The sequence below is a fragment of the Aspergillus candidus genome, assembly GCF_002847045.1.
Source record: "Aspergillus candidus strain CBS 102.13 unplaced genomic scaffold BDW47scaffold_97, whole genome shotgun sequence".
In the NCBI taxonomy this organism is placed as follows: domain Eukaryota; kingdom Fungi; phylum Ascomycota; class Eurotiomycetes; order Eurotiales; family Aspergillaceae; genus Aspergillus; species Aspergillus candidus.
Window position 1 is genome coordinate 1 of NW_020194102.1, and position 17,552 is coordinate 17,552.

The following is a 17,552-nucleotide window of genomic DNA, read 5'->3' on the forward strand; positions in this document are numbered from 1 at the left end:
CCCCCCCCCCCCCCCTTCCTTTAATTAATTTTGATTTTTTTTCTTCCTCAATCAGGAAGAAACAATTAAAATTAAAATTACCGTTACTTTTTTCCAGGTGCAAAATCTTTTCCGTACCGGAAAGTAACTGTGGAATCCGGGGAAGCGAAGCTTACTTTTCCGCTTGACTTTTTTTTTTTTTTTTTTTTTTACAACCATCCCACTTTTCCTCTGACCTCGTTCGGTATTTCGTGTCCCCACGAAACTCTCCGCCCTTTTTCTCTCTCCTATTCTGGGACGAGCCCTACGTCCGTACCCTATATAGAACCAAGAGGCCCCTCCCACCCCGCCGACACCTGCATCATGTCCTCCGCTATGGCCTCTCCCGGATTCTCCGCCCATAAACCTTCCTGCCCTCGACTCTCCACCATCACTGCAGGCGACACCTCCCCCGTGAACCACTCACGCAGCTCCTCGCCTCTTTCCTCTGGCTCCTCGCCCGACGGTTCCCGCTCCAGCAGCCGCCGTCGTCCCTCGTGCGGCTCCATCAAAGAAGACGTTGACGGTAAGCCGAGCATGCCCGCCGCTCCGGGGGATCCTCCGGGGGTCTATGGATCGCCGCTAACTGGGGCAATGGACAGGTATCGCCCAATCGTTCGTGGATACTCACATTGAAGAATCCCCCAAGGAGCAGAAGCCGCCCGCCGGGCCCGAGATGCAGCAACCGCCGCAATTCTGCTGCCCCTGCGGCGGCTTCCTCGGTTGGAAGCAGATCCGACTGGGAGGCCGGAGCATGAGCCGCAGCTACAGCGACCTGCGAAGCCTCGGGGGCATGCAGTCGCGTGGCTGGGCCTGGGAGTCGACGCCTACGCCCACGCCGCCTCCCAAGGTCGATGTGAAGAAGGAGGAGCCCAAGGCCGCCCCGGTCCCGGGCTTGTCCCCTCTCGAGAAGATGCCTCCAGAGGTTCTCGGTAAGGAATCTAGAACCTGTCGTATTCGAAGAATCCTAGAAACCCCCCCGCTGACAGAGTCTAGATCAAATCATCTCTCATCTGGCGATCGACGTCCCGCCCAACGGCTACGCACCGCGCAACGTGGATCTGATTGCCTGCCTGCTCACCTCCCGGACGTTGCACGCGGCCACCCTCGGTGTGTTGTACAGGAACATGACCTTCCCGCACTCCATCATCTTCTCCAAGGCCCTCAACCACATGTCGTCCTATCCCGCGCTCGGCACGCTGGTTCGCCGCCTTGATTTCTCGCACTTCACCTCGGTGGGGCTGGGACGCACCAAGCAGATGAACGCCGAGATCCAGAACCTGACCCCGCGCACCCTGCTGCAGTGCCTCGACCTCCTGCCCAACCTGCGCGAGTGCCTGCTGCAGGAGCATGTGGAAGGTGACCTGAGCGTCGACGTGCTGCGCAAGTTATTCACCGGCCTGCCCAACCTCGCCGCTATCGACCTCTGCGGCTGTTCCACCCAGTCCTTCTCGGCCGTCTTCCAGGAGGCCCTGATCGCGGGGCCCAACCTGCCCCTGACCCTGCCGAACCTGCGTCGCCTCTCGATGCATGAGTGCAGCAGCCTGCCGGCCTCCGCCTTCGAGACGCTGCTCCCGCGCCTCATCAACCTGACCCACCTCGATGTCACCCACACGCAGATCAGCGAGGCGGCCCTGTTCGCCATCCCCGAGACCGCCCGCGTCACCCACCTGGGCCTGTCCCGGTGCACCCGCCTCCGGGGGCCCCGGGTCGTGGACTTTTTGACCACCCACCCGGCCGTGTGCGACTCGCTGGTCTTTTTGAACTTGCTGACCGATCCCTCGCGGTTCCGGCTGCTCGACGAGGAGGACGTGTCCCGGCTGCTCCCGAAGCTGCCCGCCACCCTGCGGTCCCTCAACCTGGGCGGCGCCAAGGTCACGTCCGCCCACGCCAACGCTCTGGTGCCCCTGACCAAGCACCTGGAGGAGCTGGGCCTGAGCTCCGCCGAGCTGTCGGCCCAGAACATCAACGCCTTCCTGGCCCCGCCCGCCGTACCCGCCGGCGAGGAGGCGACCCCCTGGGTCCCCTCGGCGCTGTGCTACCTGGACCTTAACCGTGCGCCCCAGCTGTCTCTCGGCACCGTCTTCAACACGAGCACCTGCCTCCTCCTGGGACAGCAGGGCTGGCCCCTGCAGGTCATCGAATTTAGCGACAAGCTGATTGCGCCCCTGCGTGAGCGGACCCGGAACGCCAAGACCAACCTGGGCTGGACGGTGCGCGAACTGGGTCGTCGCGGCTGGTACGTTCGGGACCCCGCCTCGATGCCGAACCAGCCGGTCGACGACGGCTCCCGGGGATGGAAGATGGGCGCCCGGTGGTGGGGCATGCGCAAGATCCCGGTCGCCGTCGGCGACGTTGGTGGGATTTACGGACACTACATGTTCAAGAAATGACCGACTCGTTTCTGCTATACTTTTTTGTTTACGTTATACCCTTGTTCATATCTGTTTTTTTTTTTCTTTTTTTGTTTTGTTTTGTTTTGTTCTGTTTATCTTCTGTTCTCTTGTCTTTGTTTTTGTTTTGGCAGACGGACACGTCACGCATGGATCTTTTGCTTTCGACCAGCGCGGACGTGGATGGATGTTCTTACTGGACGGGTTGAGTGTTGTATTCTGCATAGCGGGAGCGATCTCTTTTCAGCGTTGGGAATGTTCGAGTACGGTCTTGCAGTATCTCCTGTTGCGATATCCCCTCTCTGGCGAAGTTCGTTTTTCAAAATGTGTCATTATCGCGGATGGCATTGTCTGGATGTTTAGTTTGGCGTTTATTGTGGTAGCACGGTGTTATGGGCTAGTCAATCGATTTCTCCAATTTTGATATTTTGACCGATCGGTCTGTAGACTGTAGACTGGACTGTAGAGACTATTTATCCCGTGGAATAAGTATAGGATAACTCCGGGACTAACTCCGAGATAGGTCTGTGCAGGTCACGTGTCACATCCGTTGCCTCATCGATTTGCTCCACCGCGTCTCGTTTCTTTCTGATACCGTTCGCTCTCATCACTCCACGACCCTATTGAAGGCTTCGACATACGTCCCGCCTTCCGGACTCTCGTTGGGCTTGTCTGTCTCCCGATGGGTAGATCCCCATACGCCGCTCACGACAGTGGACGCGGTTGAGTTAGGATGGCACCTCCGAGCGGATCGGCGGCCTACAAGAAGAAAGATGGCACCCTAACGATGGCTCAGGACAGCCAGTCCATTTCATGGACACCGGCGGCTGGGGGGCCGGGGGCTATCACACTGCCAATTTCTCAGATAACCAGTGCGTGCTTTCCTCTTTGCCTATCTTTCCATTCTTTTTTTTTTTTTTTTTTTTCCCCCGACGGTTGACTGACAATGTGGAATAGACTTGCAGCAAACCCCCGCGAGTAGCCAAAAAGTCATGCTCAAGATCTTTGTCGTCCCCGTCAACGCGCCGAATGCCCCCGAACAATACGTCTTCTCGTTCACAGCCGGCGACAACGCCCGTCCGGAAGCCGACGCCATCAAAGATGCGCTGAGCGCGGCAATCCAAGCCGCCAAGTCGACCCAGATGACCCCAGTCGCGACGCCCACACCGGCACCCGGAAACGGGGAGCCCGCCTCAACACCGGCGGTCGCGGTAACTGCGGCGCAGACGGGCGCGGGGCCGCACCCATGGGACGACGACAAGCGGCTGAAGTGGGACGTGGAGCTGCAGCAGTCGCTGCTCCGGGCGGACCCGGCCCTGCAGCGCATGTTCACGGAGCTGCTCAAGACCAAGCCAGATAGCCTGACGGCGGGTCAGTTCATGTCGCAGTTTTGGTCCGCACGGCTGCATCTCCTGCGGGCGCATGCCATCGAGCGGGCGCAGACGCGGGGGTCGTACAACGTGCTATCGACACTCAAGCCGCGGGTGGAGGACAACGTAACGAAGCTGAATATCAGCAAGGAGCAGATCCAGCTGATCTTCAACCAGCACCCGCTGGTGAAGCGCGTGTACGACGAGACCGTGCCCAAGCTGAGCGAGCAGCAGTTCTGGTCGCGCTTCTTCCAGAGCCGGCTGTTCAAGAAGCTGCGCGGAGAGCGCATCTCGGAAACGGACGCGACCGACACCGTGCTGGACAAGTACCTCAAGGCAGACGAGTCGGGGAATCTCCCGCGGGAGATGCACGTGCCTCACTTCTTGGACCTGGGCGCCAACGACCAGGACCACAGCCAGCGACGCGGGAACCGCCCAGACATCGACATGCGGCCGTCGACGGTCGAAAAAGTCCCCATCATCCGGTCTCTCAACGCGCTCAGCGAGAAGATCATGGCCAACGTGGCGCCCGCAGACGGCGACCCGCACGCGCCGCGCGGCATCGACGAAGAGACATACAACCAACTCCAACTACGGGATCTACGAGGCGACGAACCGCAAGACCGGATCCGGCTCAACATCCGCGACCAAAGCCGCTTCTTCTCCTCGCAGACCAACGACAGCGCAGACGCCCAAAGCCGGCTCTTCTCGCAGCAAGACCCAGAAAAGATCCTCAACGACCTCCGCATCGAAATAGAATACCACCTCCCATCCGACGGCACCGCCCCACTCGGCAAGCTCGTCGAGCCCGACGACGACAACGAAGACGACCCTTCCACAAACGCCCCACCCCAAGTCGGCTCCCGCGCGAGCCTCCAGCGCGCGTCGGCGCAAATCCTCACCGCGATCCGCGAGCGACGCGCCCAGACAGAAGTAGGCAGCACGACCGACACTTACGGCCTGTCCACCGCGCTCTACGACCGATTAACCCTAACACACGCTACGTCGACCGAATTCCTCCACCAATTCTGGCAGGCCTTCCTTTCTGGAAACCCAGACCGCGCTGGAGAAGTCGCCTCGCTAGCTGAATCGCTGAACCGCGCACAAGAGCGCATCTCGGCGGTCGCTAACGACGCCGAAGCGGAGCGCCAGGTCGAGGTTGACAAGCTCAAGCGGCAAGCGCGGGAGATGCTCGAGGCGACGGGGCGACGCCGGCGCGTGAATCTGGAGGGCGTGCCGGGGGGTGCTGGTGCTGTTAGGCAGTTGCTGGGGCCGACGGTGAGGGCGTTGGAGGCTGCGCTGGGGAAGTATAAGAAGGCGTTGGCGGAGGAGATGAAGATGGTAGAGGATAATAAATAATTGTTTCCCCTTCTCTGTTTATTTTTAACTTTTTATCTTGTAGACTGTTGTAGTAGTGGTGACTTGATGTAATGAGATCGACTCGGCATGCCGCGGTGAGCTCGGTTGATTGATTGCTTGATTGATTGATTGATAGCGGGATGCGCGTATGGGTATGGGTGTATGCGGTGGGTGTATGCGGTGCGGAGTAATGCGACGTGTTAAACTCCGCACCTCCGAGACTTCATTACCTTGAACCTATACCAACCAACCAGCACAATCTCTTACTCTACTATTGCATCCTTCGAAGAAACGGTCATTGAGATCCAAGGGACATCGTCCCTCTTCCGACGACCTTCAAAGCAACCCTCAACAGAACAGACCCTCAGCAACCCCAACCCTCCAAAGAAACCACACCCCAAACCCGGGCATCTACCAATCCAACCACTTCCCCCCACCCCAAGCATACAAACGAGTACAAACAAAGCGGAAATAAATAAATAAAGAGAGAGAGAGAGAAAGAGAGAGAGAGAAACATGCAAACCCCCACCCTAACACACACGCCCCTAACCCGCACCCTCCTAATCTACACGATCGCCTCCTCCGTGCTCCTCTCCATCCTCGACAGCAAACACCTCGCCAGCATCCACATCTCCCCGCACTTCTGGCCGTACGGGCAGTTCTGGCGCGCGCTGATCTGGCAGGTCGCGGGGTTCGCGAATTCCACGGAGGCGCTGTTCGCCGCGCTGCTGGTTTATAATTTGAGGGTTGTGGAGAGGGGGTGGGGGGGACGCAAGGTTGCTGTTCGTTTTTTCAAACCCCCCCTAGTTTTTTTTCCATACAATGGATGGATATGATATGGAAGAGAAAGCTAATGATGATGATGGTGGTGGTGGATAGACATTCATCCTCTCAACACTGCCCTACACGACCCTCCTCCCGCCGCTACTACTCACCGTTGTGCTTCGCCCGCTCACGCTGCACAAGCTCAACTACCTCCCCTCCGGTCCGACGGCTACGTTGTTTGCCCTGCTGGTGCAGTATTATGTGGAGGTTCCGCATACGGTTTCCTATCGCGTATCTACCTCCTCTTCATCACCATCTTCTACCTCTCCGTCTACATCCTCCTCGACGAACCCTGCAACAAACCCCACCGAAGATCAAAACCAACACCAACAAGAAACAGACAATAAGGGCATGGGGATCCTCCTAACCGACAAATCCCCCGTCTACCTCGTCGCGGCGCAACTCGCCCTGTCCCAGTTCCCGGCGATGTTTCTCCCCGCGCTGATAGGCTGGGGTGTGGGGCTTGCGTGGCGCGCGGAGGTGCTGCCCTTTTTGGGGTCCTCTGGGAGGAGAGGTGGTGGTGTTGGTGGGTGGAGGGTCCCGGCTTGGGTTGTTGGGGAGAGGGATTCTGGTTCTAGGTCTGGGTTTGCGAGTTCGAGGTCTGGTGGGGAGGGGGGCAGGTATGAGGGGTTGAGGAGGAGGTTGGAGGGGGAGGCTTCTGCTGTTGCTTCTGCTTCTTCTGCTGCTTCTGCTGCGTCTGGGAGTGGAGAGGGGAGGCGGAGGAGAGATTGATTGTTTGATTTGATTTAAGTTGGTTGTGTTGTTATGGAGTATTGTTGGTTTGGTGCTGCTGGATTACTGGAGTTGGATGGATGGGTGTAGCATGTATGTGGTATGTGGGTAGCATTATCGACCTGAACTCTGACAAATATTCCCACTGCGTGTTCTATCATATCCTTCAATTTGGTAGTATCACCGCCCACTCCTGCTCCGTCGCATACTATCCTTGCATTCATTGCAGTACCATTTCACTGCACCAGTTAGCCACGTTCGAATAACACATAGTATAACGAGAAAGGAGGAAAAGGCGTACCATTCTTCCCAGGAGGCTTGCTCAACCCCACACAAGACAAATGAAACCACTCCCGTGGACAAGCGTCATTGTCGCACGCGACCATCTCGCCGAAACTGATCTCATTGCAGTAGCAGTACCGCGGCTCGCCGTCGTCGTCTTCGTCGTCGCCTTCTCCCTCGTGCAAGGAAGACTCTTCTTCTTCGGACGGCGCCCGAGTCACCACCGCCGCTGGTATGCTGCCGTTCTTCTTGTGCGATCGTTTGGCGGGGGCCGGGTCCGTGCTGCGGGTTGGGCGCACACGCTGCTGGTGCTGCTGGTGTGCGTGCTGCTGGTGCTGGAGCTGGAGTTGGAGGTGGTGCTGCTGTTGTTGGTGCTGCAGCTGTTGCTGGTGCGCGTCGGAGAATGTGGTAACCGGTGTGGAGGTCTTGGAGGATCGTCCTTTCGGCGCTGGGTGCGATGTCGTTGGGACGGGCGTGTCGCGCGGTTCGATCGACTCGGCGGGCTTGCTCTCGTCTTCGCGCTTGGTGTTTATTGGCATGGGATTCTTCGATGTCTCCGGGGTGTCTTCCTTGCGGTGTGGGTCCGGCTGCGAGGGTGCGATCTCCATCTTGGGCGTCTCTTTGGGAGGCTTGGGTTCGGTTTTGTCTGTGGACCGTCAGTTCTGCTACTCTCGGTGGAAAAGTGGTGGGGATTAGATCATACTGTGACTGGTGGTCCTGTTAGACGCGGACGAGGCCGGTCTCCGCCCATTTGTTGTGGCCCCTTGTTGCGCGCGAGACGACTGCGGTCGAGCAACCCCAGGGCTGTGGGTGCGGGGAACAGCAGCCCCAACCAGAGGGGACGGCGCGAGGACAGGCGACTCAGCAACGGAGACACCGGTATTATTCCTACCAACGTTAGCACCAATCAGACACTCTGACTGTAATGACATACCGCTTTCGCGCAGCGGTCGAATTCGGCGCGCGCGCCCGTTTCTTCACCTCCGCTCCGTCCTTGGACACCCCTCGCCCAGAAGCACCCGTGCCACTGGTCGTCCGCTCCATGGCAGCCCCGTCGACAGGCGCCGGCCGCTCGACCTTGCGCCGCTTGGTCTGGGCGCCGTGGCCAGCTTCTCCGGCCCGCGACTTGCTACCCTGTCCCTTGCGGCCGCGAGTATCATCCATATCCGAATCCGCGTGTGTGCGACGCTGCCGACGGGCGAGAACGGCCTCGCGTCGGGCCTCACTCCGGGACGCCGCCTCGGCCTCGTGCAGAGCCTGCGCCAGATCCTTGTTGGACGCGGCCTCCCGGCGCGGGCGCTCGTTTGCCGGTGGCTTGGCCGTGTTGCGGTTGGAGTACGCCCAATGGGTGACACTGCCCATACGAGCCTCTTCACTGATCTCGCCTGCAATGTATGGGTATATAGTATCCAGACGGAGCAGCTGGCGATCGAGCTCGTCGTTGGCGTTGGACACGACGTGGTTTTTCTCATCGGCAGTCATCATCAGGTCGGAGAGGGTGGTTCGGACACGATCGAAGAGGAGGCGACGATTTTTGCTTTCTTCTGGTTCGGGGGGTGTGTTCTATAGAGTTAGCCTTCAGTTTGCCCTTTCTTCATCACTATTTTCTCTCTCTTCATATTTTCCTCATCTTTCCCCCCCATCTAATTTTTCACCTCTTTTGATCATTCTCTTTTCCACCCTCTCTCCATCCACCCTCCAAACCAACCCAAAACACAAGCAAAAAAATGAAAAGAAAAAAAAGTAACAACTCACAGTATCCAAAAAGTCCTCCCTAACAACCCCCCCAATAATCGGCGCCCTCTCCAAACTTCCCCCGGACACCGCCCCCGACCCCGATCCCGAAACCGACTCCGTCAACAACCTCACCAAATTCTCCTCCAGCGCCCAAGCCTTCGCATCAACCTCCTTCAACAGCGAATGATGTCTCCTAAACTCCCTCGGCAGCGCCGTAACCGCATCAGAGAAGTGCGTCAGCGCAGGATAGAACCCATGCGGAGCGGACGACGTCTCGGGGGGAGATACGTTGTCCGCATGACGGCCGTAGGCGAAGGAGGTGCGGGTTTGGGTTTTGGAGGTGCGGGAGGGGTTGGTGCGTGTTTGGCGGGATTTGTTATTATGATTTGCGGTGGTGGTTGTTGAGGGGGCGGTTGATGTGGTTGATGGGGGTATGGCGGCGTGGCTTGTGAGAGCTGACATTTTGAGTGTTGACTCTCAATCGGGGTTTAGATTAATTCGGGTAGAATGCAAGAAGATTGGGGTCATATGTGATGGGGAATCATGTGTGGTGGTTGGGTTGAGGTGAGTTGAGGAGATGAGATCGATGGGAGAAAATGTGAGGCTGAAGTGCGGAGAAATGACTGACTGAACAAGACTCCCTTCGGGCCGAATCAGGTGATAGCGGCCTGATTTATCTGGCATTCACATCTGACTCAGCATAGAGCATGATGACGTCATGCATATCTATCAAGTGAACATTCTTCAAAACTGTATAAATACTACGATGAAAATTTTTCAAAAAACTGTAAAATACCAAGAGAACTGTAAAAATACTACGAAACCATATATCCAGGTTCTTAATTTACATGATCCAGACACGTGCAAGGTATAGACAAGCTATCCAGGAACCTGTGCCCCTTATAAACAAAAGAAAACGATGCCGCAGTCGTACAAAGTAGTCAGTAGTCCTCTCCCAGTCCAACTCCCGTCCGTTGCGATTGGTGTGGTGTATAGTGTAGTGGGGTAGTGGTTGATTTATTCGCCCTTCAGGCGGTCCTGGTGGACACTGAACGCGGCCTCCAGCAGCTCCTGCTCCTCCTTCAAGTGCACCGACTTCAGACCGGTGGCCACGGACGGGCTGGGCGCACGGCCGGCGTACAGGACGTGGCGGCGGTTGTGGTGCTCGGTCTGGTTCAGCAGGGTCTCGATGCGCGGCTGGGCGTAGCTCCAGGCACCCGCGTTGAGCGGCTCCTCCTGGGCCCAGACGATGTCCTTGGCGTTGGGGTAGCTGTCGAGGTTCTCCTTCAGCTGCGACCACGGGAAGGGGTGCAGCTGCTCGACGCGAGTGATGGCCGTGTTGCGGATGCCGTTGGCCTCACGGTGCTTGGTCAGCGCCGCGTACACCTGGCCTGAGCACATGATCACACGCTCGATCTTCTCGGGCTCGTCGATGGCGGTGCCGTGGGCGTCATCGGGGATGATCCACTGGAAGTGCGACTCTCCGCTGAACGCCTCAAGATCAGAGCGCGCCAGGGGGTGACGCAGGAGCGCCTTGGAGAAGAAGATCACCAGGGCTGTTAAGAGTTAGCTTTTGAAACAGGATTCCACCGAAGAAAAGAAGACTCACGCTTGCGGAACTGGCGGTGGATCTGGCGACGCAGGATGTGGAACAGGTTAGCCGGGGTAGTCATGACGGCGATCTGCATGTTGCAGTCCTGGTGCTGACGCTCCAGCTTGTCGCCCTGCGGGAAGATGCGGGGCTCCTCGTTGCAGAGCTGCAACCACCGCTCCATACGGCCGGACGAGTGCTCGGGGCCCTGCCCATCGTACCCGTGCGGCAGCGACACCACCAAACCAGAGCGCTGGAACCACTTGGACTCGCCGGAGGCGATGAACTGATCGATGATGCACTGCGCGTTGTTGGCAAAGTCACCGAACTGGGCCTCCCACATGACCAGCGCGTTGGGCGAGGTCAGGGAATAACCGTATTCGAAGCCGAGACTGGATCAGTTAGTTTGATTGCCTTTGTACAAAATAAAAGAAACAATAGAAAAAAAAAAAAGGTGAAAAAGAGAAGGAAGAAACATACGTTCCGAATTCACTCAGGGACGAGTTCGAGATGACGAAACTGCCCTGACCTTCCTTGACATGCTGCAGGGGGGTGTAGGTGTTCTCGGTCTCCTGGTCGTGCAGGACAGCGTGACGCTGGGAGAAGGTACCGCGCTCGACGTCCTGACCCGACACACGAACGTGGTAGCCCTCGGCGACCAGCGAACCAAAGGCCAGGGCCTCGGCGGTGGACCAGTCGATGCCCGAGCCGGTTTCGACGACCTTGCGGCGGTTCGTCAGGATACGCTTGAGGTTGCGGTGCAGGCTGAAGCCCTCGGGGGCGTCGCTGACGACGCCGGCGACGTGCTGGAGCAGGGGCTGGTCGACGGAGGTGGGCAGGTGGGGCAGGACCTCGGTGGCCAGCTCCTTGGGGGTCGAGAAGCCGTTCCAGGCGGAGGTCAGCCACTCCTTGCTGGTCGGGGTGTAGTCCTTGCTGCGGTCGAAGCTGTCGCCCAGCATGCCCCAGACCCACTTCTTGTGCTCGTCAATGTCCTCCTGGGTGAAGGTGCCCTCAGTGATGAGCTTCTCGACGTACTTGTCGAGCTGGGCCTTCTGCTCAGCGATGCGCTTGTACATGAGCGGCTGGGTGAACGAGGGCTGGTCGGTCTCGTTGTGGCCCTGCTTCCGGTAGCAGACGATGTCGACGACGACGTCGCGCTTGAACTCGGCGCGCCAGTCGGCGGCGACCTGGCAGACGTAGTTGACGGCCTCGACGTCGTCACCGTTGACGTGGAAGACGGGGGCGTCGATGGACTTGGCGATGTCGGAGCAGTAGGGGGTCGAGCGAGCGAAACGAGGGTCGGTGGTGAAACCGATCTGGTTGTTGACGACGATGTGGATGGTACCGCCGGTGGAGTAGGCGGGCAGGGAGTGGAAGCCCATGGTCTCGTAGACAACACCCTGGGCCGCGAAGGCGGCATCACCGTGGAGCAGGACGCCCATGGCGGTGTTGAATTCCTTCTCGTCGTTGTTGTAGTGCTGGATGGAGCGAGCCTTACCCAGGACGACGGGGTCCTCGGCCTCGAGATGGGAGGGGTTGGCGACGAGGGAGAGCTGGACGCGCTTGCCCGAGGGGGTGGGGCGCTCGAAGTTCATGCCCAGATGGTACTTGACGTCACCGGAGCCCTCGTCGGAGGGCTCGGTCGAGCCGGCGAACTCGCTGAAGATGGACTCATTGGGCTTGCGGACAACGTTGGAGAGGACGTTGAGACGACCACGATGGGGCATGCCGATGACGATGTCCTTGATGCCGTAGTCGACGCTGCGGTCGATGAGAGCCTTCATGCCGGGCACGAGGGACTCGCAGCCCTCCAGGCCGAAACGCTTGTCGTTGGGGAACTTGGTGGCCAGGAAGGACTCGAAGCTGTGACTCCAGATCAGACGGTCGAGGATGCGACGCTTGTCGTCGACCGAGTAGTGGTAGGGCTCGGGGACCTCGAAGCGATCACGGATCCAGTCGCAGGGGCGGCGGTCGGGGATATGGATATACTCGACACCGTAGGAGCCGCAGTAGATCTTCTCGCAGGCGGCAATGATCTCGCGCAGGGTCATCTTCTTGCGGCCGTCGGTGGCGAAACGGGGCAGGATACCGGGGCCCAGGGAGAACTCCTCGTCGAGGTCGCGCTCAGTGAAGCCGTAGTGGTCAAGCTCGAGCTCCTTGGGGCGGCTGTAGCCGAAGGCCTCAGCCTCGATGCGGATACCCAGGGGGTCGATCTTGGCCTTGTGGTGGCCGCGGGCCTGGTAGGCGCGCACCAGCAGCTGGACCTTCAAGTGGTTGGTGACGTCGGAGCCCTCGGCGACGCCGGCGAGGCCTTCGCCGGGCATGTTCTGGGGGACACCGCCGGTGGGGGTGGGGACCAGGGTGGGGGGCGGCTGGAAGGCCTGGGAGACGGGCATGTTGCCATCCTCCATGTTCTTGAAGTAGGTCTGCCACGAGATGTGGACGGAGGAGGGGTCCTTGCGCCAGGCCAGATACATCTCATCGATGTAGTTGGCGGTGTTTCCGGAGAGGAAGGAGTCATTGGCATCCTAGAGGAAATTAGTATTCCGGTATCTTTTTTTCCATGTCCGTCAAATATTTAGATATATAAAAAGGACAATACTCACAACACCCTCCGCAGAAGCCGCATAGAAGCGTTTCCCGTGGGACAGACGATCGGCGAGGGCCAGCGGACGTCGGGCCGCCAGGGCGAACCGGGACGAAGCCGCCGGACGAGCGATCGAAGCGAGGGATCGCCGGCCGCAGGTGGCCGGACGCATCATCCCGCTGTTGGTCGCTTTGACCGCGGTGACACGAAACATGACGAAGAAAAATTCCGGGGGCTCTCAATGGCAAGAGAGCGCAATCTGAACGATATGAAAGACCGGAATAGGGAGAGTTGTGGTGGACGGATAGCTCGGGTAGGGAGCCGGGAATGTCTATAAGCGAGAAGAAGTCGAGACCGATCGATTAAGCTCTGGAGATTGAAGATAAAAGGGTCAGTATGATAGAAGGGATGTCAAGACATCAAGATATCAAGACATATAGCATGCTCCATAAGGAGGATAGCTATGGGGACTGACACCGGGTGAAGGGAACATACAGTTACAGCCAGCAAAGACAGGTGTCGACGATTATTGCCGTAGCACCTGTAACAAAACGCGACTCATCAGAGAGTTATCAAAACTCTCTTAACAATGGGGGCGGTGGGAGAGTGGAGATGAAAAGACAAGGACAAAGAACGTCACAAATGAAGTCCTAAAGGGGAGGACAAAAGGTGGAGAGAGTGAAGAAGGGGAGGAAGTTGGACAGGAGAGAAGGAGAAAGAAAGAGAAGAGAGAGAGAGAGAGAGCTTTGCCGAAATCGACGGCTATGAGACTTTTTTTTCTTCCCTCAGGCTGACTTCACTCATACCCTCGTACTGTGTATTACACCGTACCGTACCGTACGATGACGCCTGTGGCTGAGGTGGGCGGCTGACTCAACCCCGTCCGCCCTGCGTGACTAAATGCGGGCCGACATTTCCGGCATCGCTTTAATGCCGCATACTTAATACGCTACAAGTATTGAACGGAAAAGACACCGCCACATCTCCGGCCCGGGTATGACCTTGCCCGGATCGTTGCGGATCGACGATGATTGACTCGAAGGGAAAGACCCTTTCGGATGATTAGGCTATTAGACAGCACCGTTGGGCACATCACACATTACAGCGGTCATAAGATCTCTCAAACGCCAGAGAAAAGGAGGGCAAACAGAAACAAAAGATAGATGCAAAAAGGTCAACCGGTCAAGAGGAAAAGAAACTGCCGCCCAGAGATCGTGTTACATCAGGGTGCCGGGTATAGATCCAAATTATATACCAATGTCGGTAAAACAATAGAGAAGCAGGAAGATAGGGAGGGAGAGGGAGAGAGGTTAAATAGAAAAGGGAAAAGAGGTCTCATGCGCCCCGGATCGGCGACGACTCCACGCGACGTGGCGGAGACGATCCGCCGCTCGTCTCGGGGTCCTTCCGCGGAGACTCGCTCGTGCTGCTGGACCCCCACGGGAGGTCCGGCGGCACGTTGTGCACGGTCGGGCTGACGTCCGACAGTCCCGTAAAACTGTTTCGGTGCGATGACGGCGCGTGCGGTGCGTGCGGTGCGTGTAGTGGGTGCGGCGGCGGACTGGCACTGCTGCTCCGCAGGCTCCCGTTGCTGCCGCCCCAGGCGCCGCGCCGCAACCGCATCAGCGCGCTCAGCGTCATCTCGTCCTCGCGCGGCCCCAGATCCACCAGCTGCGCCAGCCCTGGGCTCGCCAGCGACGGGGTCGAATGCGCTCCCGCCCCGTGCGGCGGCAGCGAGATCACCGAGTTGCGCGTGCTCCACTCGCTGCGCTCCGTGATGGGCGTCAGGCTTGGTTCCCGGAAGGTCCCGCGGCTGCTGTAGCTCCGCGTCAGGCCCTCGAGGGTGCGCGGGCCAAAGTACCCGCCGCTCGTCAGCTGCGTCGTCTGCGCTCCGTGCGCGTGCGCGTAGAACCCAAACTCCTGCCCGTAGAAGCCTTCGTCGTCATTCTCCAGCGCCTCCGCGTTGGCCGCCGCGATGATGGGGTCGTTGTAGAGCGACGCGTCGAAGTCGTCGTCGTCCAAGTCCTCAAAGGCGTCCAGGTCTTCAAAGGCCCCATCGTCCGCCCCCAGGGCCGGGGGCGCCCCCAGCGTCGGGGGGAGGCTTTCCGGGAGGCTCTCCGCGCCCAGGGACAGCTCACTGCCGCTGACTGCGCGGCCCCGGGGTCCGTCGTGCGTCGCCTGATTGGCCGCCGCGGCGAGTGCGTGGTGTAGCGCCTCGAGGTTGTGCTCGGACAGCACGCCACCCTGCGCCTTGGCCGGATCCAGCGACGGCGGGCCGCGGCCGACGCGCCGTGACCCTAGGCCTCGATAGTCGCTCGCCATGCTCGGCATGTGCTTCAGGCCGTCGGAACGTTCTTCGGTGTCCAGAGTCAGTTCGTCCAGCTCGGAGAGGATCTCCATCGGCGCCGGTGCGGGGTCCCGGTCCTCGGCGGGCGCCACGGGGGGCTGCGCGGTGGCCGTTTTGCGGCTGTAGAGATGGCTCGACTCGTCATCGAAGATAGACTCGTCAAACGTCTCCCCGCCACCCACGTCCGCCGTGAGATCACCGAACTCGCCGTCGTCAAAGTACATGTCGTCGTCGTCGTCCACCAAGGGCTGTGGGTTGCTCGGCGGGAGACCGATTGGGATCTGCGGTACCTCCGTCGGTGGTCCAGTGGAATCCCGCGCACCCGGTGGCGGAGCGGGGCAGCACTCCGCGGCAGTCACGCCGGCGGTCCGCTCCGATGGCGGGGTCGGCACGGTACCCAGATCATGGGTCGACAGAGACGCCCCCGGCGGCAAGCCGGGTCCGACCGGACTGATGGGGCTGGCCACCACCGGGGACAAACCGGGCGCGAGCCAGGACTTGTTCGCCAACGCGTCGGGGGCGGGAAAGTCGTCGTACCCATCCTCCTCGTCGTCCACGTTCACACCCGGAATCTTCTCCTCCAGGCCGTCAAAGTCGTCGAACAGATCGTTGTCATAGTCGTCCTCGGCGTCGCTGAAGTCGCCGTCCATGCGCGCCTTGGCCTTCCGCGCTGCCTCCTTGGCCTTGTGCTTCTCCTCCAGCAGCTTTTCCTGGGTCTCGGATTCCACGGCGTCCATGTCGAAGCTGAAGCGGGATGCATTGCTCTTGCAGTGTTTGGGCACGCCCAGTGGTTGATGGGGGGTGATGTCGATGGTGTCCGCATCGCGTACGTGCTGCGGGGCCCTGTCTTCGTTTGGGACGCCCGGAGCATTGTCCGACGGGGGCTTGTCAGGTGAGGGCTTGTCCGATGAGATCTTGTCCGACGAGGGTTCGTCCGCGGGGACCTGTGCGGGCAGCTTTCTTGCAAATGCGGGAATTGCCTGCGTGTCCTGGTCGGTCGCGGCCGGGTTCGTCAACAGTGACGATTGCAGGTAGGCCTTGTTCTCCACCTGCAGCACCGGGCGGTCGTCCTCGAAATGCTCCTTGAAAACGGGGGCGTATTCACTCTGCCGTTTTCTCGCCTGGTCGGGGGCGTAGTTCGGGGCGTCGCGGTCCGACAATCGGGCGGCCGACGCCTGGTCCTGCGACGAGGGGGCCCGGGAGCCCGCCTCGGATCGAGTGGGGGCGGTGGACCGCGTCCGCCGGGGCCGCGGGGCGGAGAAGTCATGCACGATCTTCCCCCGAATCCGTGGGTCGTAGTCGTCCGGGATGGCTGGGACCGCGGCGGTGTCCTCCGTCCGCAGGTGGACCAGGTGGGAGGACCGTCTCCGGGCCAGGAGCGACATGGGGTTCAGCAAATGCAGCATCGCCTTCCCCGACTTGTGTGAGGCGTGGTCCCCCGAGACCTCGCGGTCGCCCTGCCGTCGGCCGCCGTTCCCGCCATCCGCCCGGTCCCTCTTGTAATCTCGGTGTCCCGCGTTGGGTTTGTCGGGCGTGGCATCGTCCGGCGCGGGTTTGAAGCGGAAGTGGCTAGTGTGGGTCATGGCGGGGGTCGAGGCTCGTTTGGAGTGATAATCGGAGGGTTGGTGATGGGCATGCAGCAGACTCTTCCCCAAGGACAGCCGGAAGGGCGAGCTCGGTTTGGACGACTCCGCATCGCTCTGGTCCGTCGAACGCGGGACGGTGAAGGACGGTTGCGAGTGGTTGGACTGGGCGGTGAGCGGCACCTCTCGTTCGCGTTCTTCTTCGGGGCTCGAATGGGGACGAATCTCCGACGTGGCGGACGGGACGGCGAGGTTGGTGGACGAGGACGACGGCGGCGGGATGGCCGCCGTCGACACGGTGACGTTCAGCTTCTCCCCGTCCGCGTCGGGGGAGTATTCCGGCGTCTGCGGGCTCGAGCCCTCTGGATGCGCCGGGGAGCTGCCCACAGACGTGGGCACATCGGCGGGGGTGCTTTGGATGGTCGGCACCTGGGCCAGCGGAGGCGCCAGTTTCGGGGTCGCACTGGACCGACGGTGGTCGCGCCGCCAGTACGAGAAGACGGCGGAGGGAGGCATCGCCAGTTCACCTACCGTGGCTCGGTGGGGGAAACAAACCTCGGATCAACGAGTGCCACAGTCCCCCATGACTTGTGATGGAGGGGATAGGGAGGTGATGGAGGAGCGATCGACAAGGTGTAGAAGAACCCGAGGGGATGAAGGATCCTGGAGGCGTGGGGTATGTCTCAGCTTGGGGACAGCGTTGAATCCAAGTGCGCAGTGGGGAAAAG

General features: G+C 59.8%; 7 protein-coding genes across 7 annotated transcripts; 3 read left to right on the forward strand and 4 right to left on the reverse strand.

Moving 5' to 3' along the window:
- Positions 1-183: 183 nt before the first annotated feature.
- On the forward strand, positions 184-2,819 carry BDW47DRAFT_114182 (Leucine Rich Repeat domain protein). The gene is made up of 2 exons (XM_024814597.1): positions 184-950; positions 1,015-2,819. Exons 1-2 carry the CDS (start codon positions 695-697, stop codon positions 2,409-2,411), a joined length of 1,653 nt encoding a protein of 550 aa, XP_024667321.1. The 5' UTR covers positions 184-694; the 3' UTR covers positions 2,412-2,819.
- A 222-nt stretch (positions 2,820-3,041) lies between these two features.
- BDW47DRAFT_135246 (TFIIH subunit TFB1 family protein) lies at positions 3,042-5,140 on the forward strand (the record flags this gene model as incomplete). The annotated part of the gene is made up of 2 exons (XM_024818284.1): positions 3,042-3,283; positions 3,369-5,140. Exons 1-2 carry the CDS (start codon positions 3,145-3,147, stop codon positions 5,138-5,140), a joined length of 1,911 nt encoding a protein of 636 aa, XP_024667322.1. The 5' UTR covers positions 3,042-3,144.
- Positions 5,141-5,384: 244 nt separating this feature from the next.
- Positions 5,385-5,641, reverse strand: BDW47DRAFT_114184 (uncharacterized protein; the record flags this gene model as incomplete). The annotated part of the gene is made up of 1 exon (XM_024814598.1): positions 5,385-5,641. A coding segment is annotated over exon 1 (178 nt), but the record flags the coding sequence as incomplete, so codon positions are not given.
- Positions 5,385-6,697, forward strand: dscB (the record flags this gene model as incomplete). Its single annotated transcript, XM_024818285.1, has 2 exons — positions 5,385-5,922; positions 6,020-6,697. The coding sequence occupies exons 1-2, from the start codon at positions 5,656-5,658 to the stop codon at positions 6,695-6,697; spliced, it is 945 nt and encodes a 314-aa protein (XP_024667324.1). The 5' UTR covers positions 5,385-5,655.
- Positions 6,634-9,291, reverse strand: BDW47DRAFT_114186 (putative PHD finger domain protein (Ing1)). Its single transcript, XM_024814599.1, has 5 exons — positions 8,735-9,291; positions 7,914-8,542; positions 7,683-7,867; positions 6,999-7,625; positions 6,634-6,936 (listed from the first exon to the last, which is right to left on the reverse strand). The coding sequence occupies exons 1-5, from the start codon at positions 9,176-9,178 to the stop codon at positions 6,878-6,880; spliced, it is 1,944 nt and encodes a 647-aa protein (XP_024667325.1). The 5' UTR covers positions 9,179-9,291; the 3' UTR covers positions 6,634-6,877.
- A 218-nt stretch (positions 9,292-9,509) lies between these two features.
- kgd1 (alpha-ketoglutarate dehydrogenase KGD1) lies at positions 9,510-13,630 on the reverse strand. Its single transcript, XM_024814600.1, has 5 exons — positions 13,390-13,630; positions 12,914-13,263; positions 10,788-12,835; positions 10,326-10,699; positions 9,510-10,272 (listed from the first exon to the last, which is right to left on the reverse strand). The coding sequence occupies exons 2-5, from the start codon at positions 13,106-13,108 to the stop codon at positions 9,734-9,736; spliced, it is 3,156 nt and encodes a 1,051-aa protein (XP_024667326.1). The 5' UTR covers positions 13,109-13,263; positions 13,390-13,630; the 3' UTR covers positions 9,510-9,733.
- A 599-nt stretch (positions 13,631-14,229) lies between these two features.
- BDW47DRAFT_130045 (uncharacterized protein) lies at positions 14,230-17,340 on the reverse strand (the record flags this gene model as incomplete). The annotated part of the gene is made up of 1 exon (XM_024817055.1): positions 14,230-17,340. One exon carries the CDS (start codon positions 17,338-17,340, stop codon positions 14,230-14,232), a length of 3,111 nt encoding a protein of 1,036 aa, XP_024667327.1.
- Between the last annotated feature and the right edge of the window lie 212 nt (positions 17,341-17,552).

What these genes read in the sequence shown, in the direction of transcription:
- BDW47DRAFT_114186 (XM_024814599.1), bottom strand. Translation starts at nt 9,178, where the DNA reads ATGTCAGCTCTCACAAGCCACGCCGCCATACCCCCATCAACCACATCA. An exon ending in TAACAGGACCACCAGTCACA is followed by an intron (nt 7,626 to 7,682) that starts GTATGATCTAAT and finishes GACGGTCCACAG; the next exon opens with ACAAAACCGAACCCAAGCCT. An exon ending in CAAGCCTCCTGGGAAGAATG is followed by an intron (nt 6,937 to 6,998) that starts GTACGCCTTTTC and finishes TAACTGGTGCAG; the next exon opens with TGAAATGGTACTGCAATGAA.
- BDW47DRAFT_114182 (XM_024814597.1), top strand. Translation starts at nt 695, where the DNA reads ATGCAGCAACCGCCGCAATTCTGCTGCCCCTGCGGCGGCTTCCTCGGT. An exon ending in GATGCCTCCAGAGGTTCTCG is followed by an intron (nt 951 to 1,014) that starts GTAAGGAATCTA and finishes GACAGAGTCTAG; the next exon opens with ATCAAATCATCTCTCATCTG.
- kgd1 (XM_024814600.1), bottom strand. Translation starts at nt 13,108, where the DNA reads ATGTTTCGTGTCACCGCGGTCAAAGCGACCAACAGCGGGATGATGCGT. An exon ending in CGGCTTCTGCGGAGGGTGTT is followed by an intron (nt 12,836 to 12,913) that starts GTGAGTATTGTC and finishes AATTTCCTCTAG; the next exon opens with GATGCCAATGACTCCTTCCT. An exon ending in TCCCTGAGTGAATTCGGAAC is followed by an intron (nt 10,700 to 10,787) that starts GTATGTTTCTTC and finishes TAACTGATCCAG; the next exon opens with TCTCGGCTTCGAATACGGTT.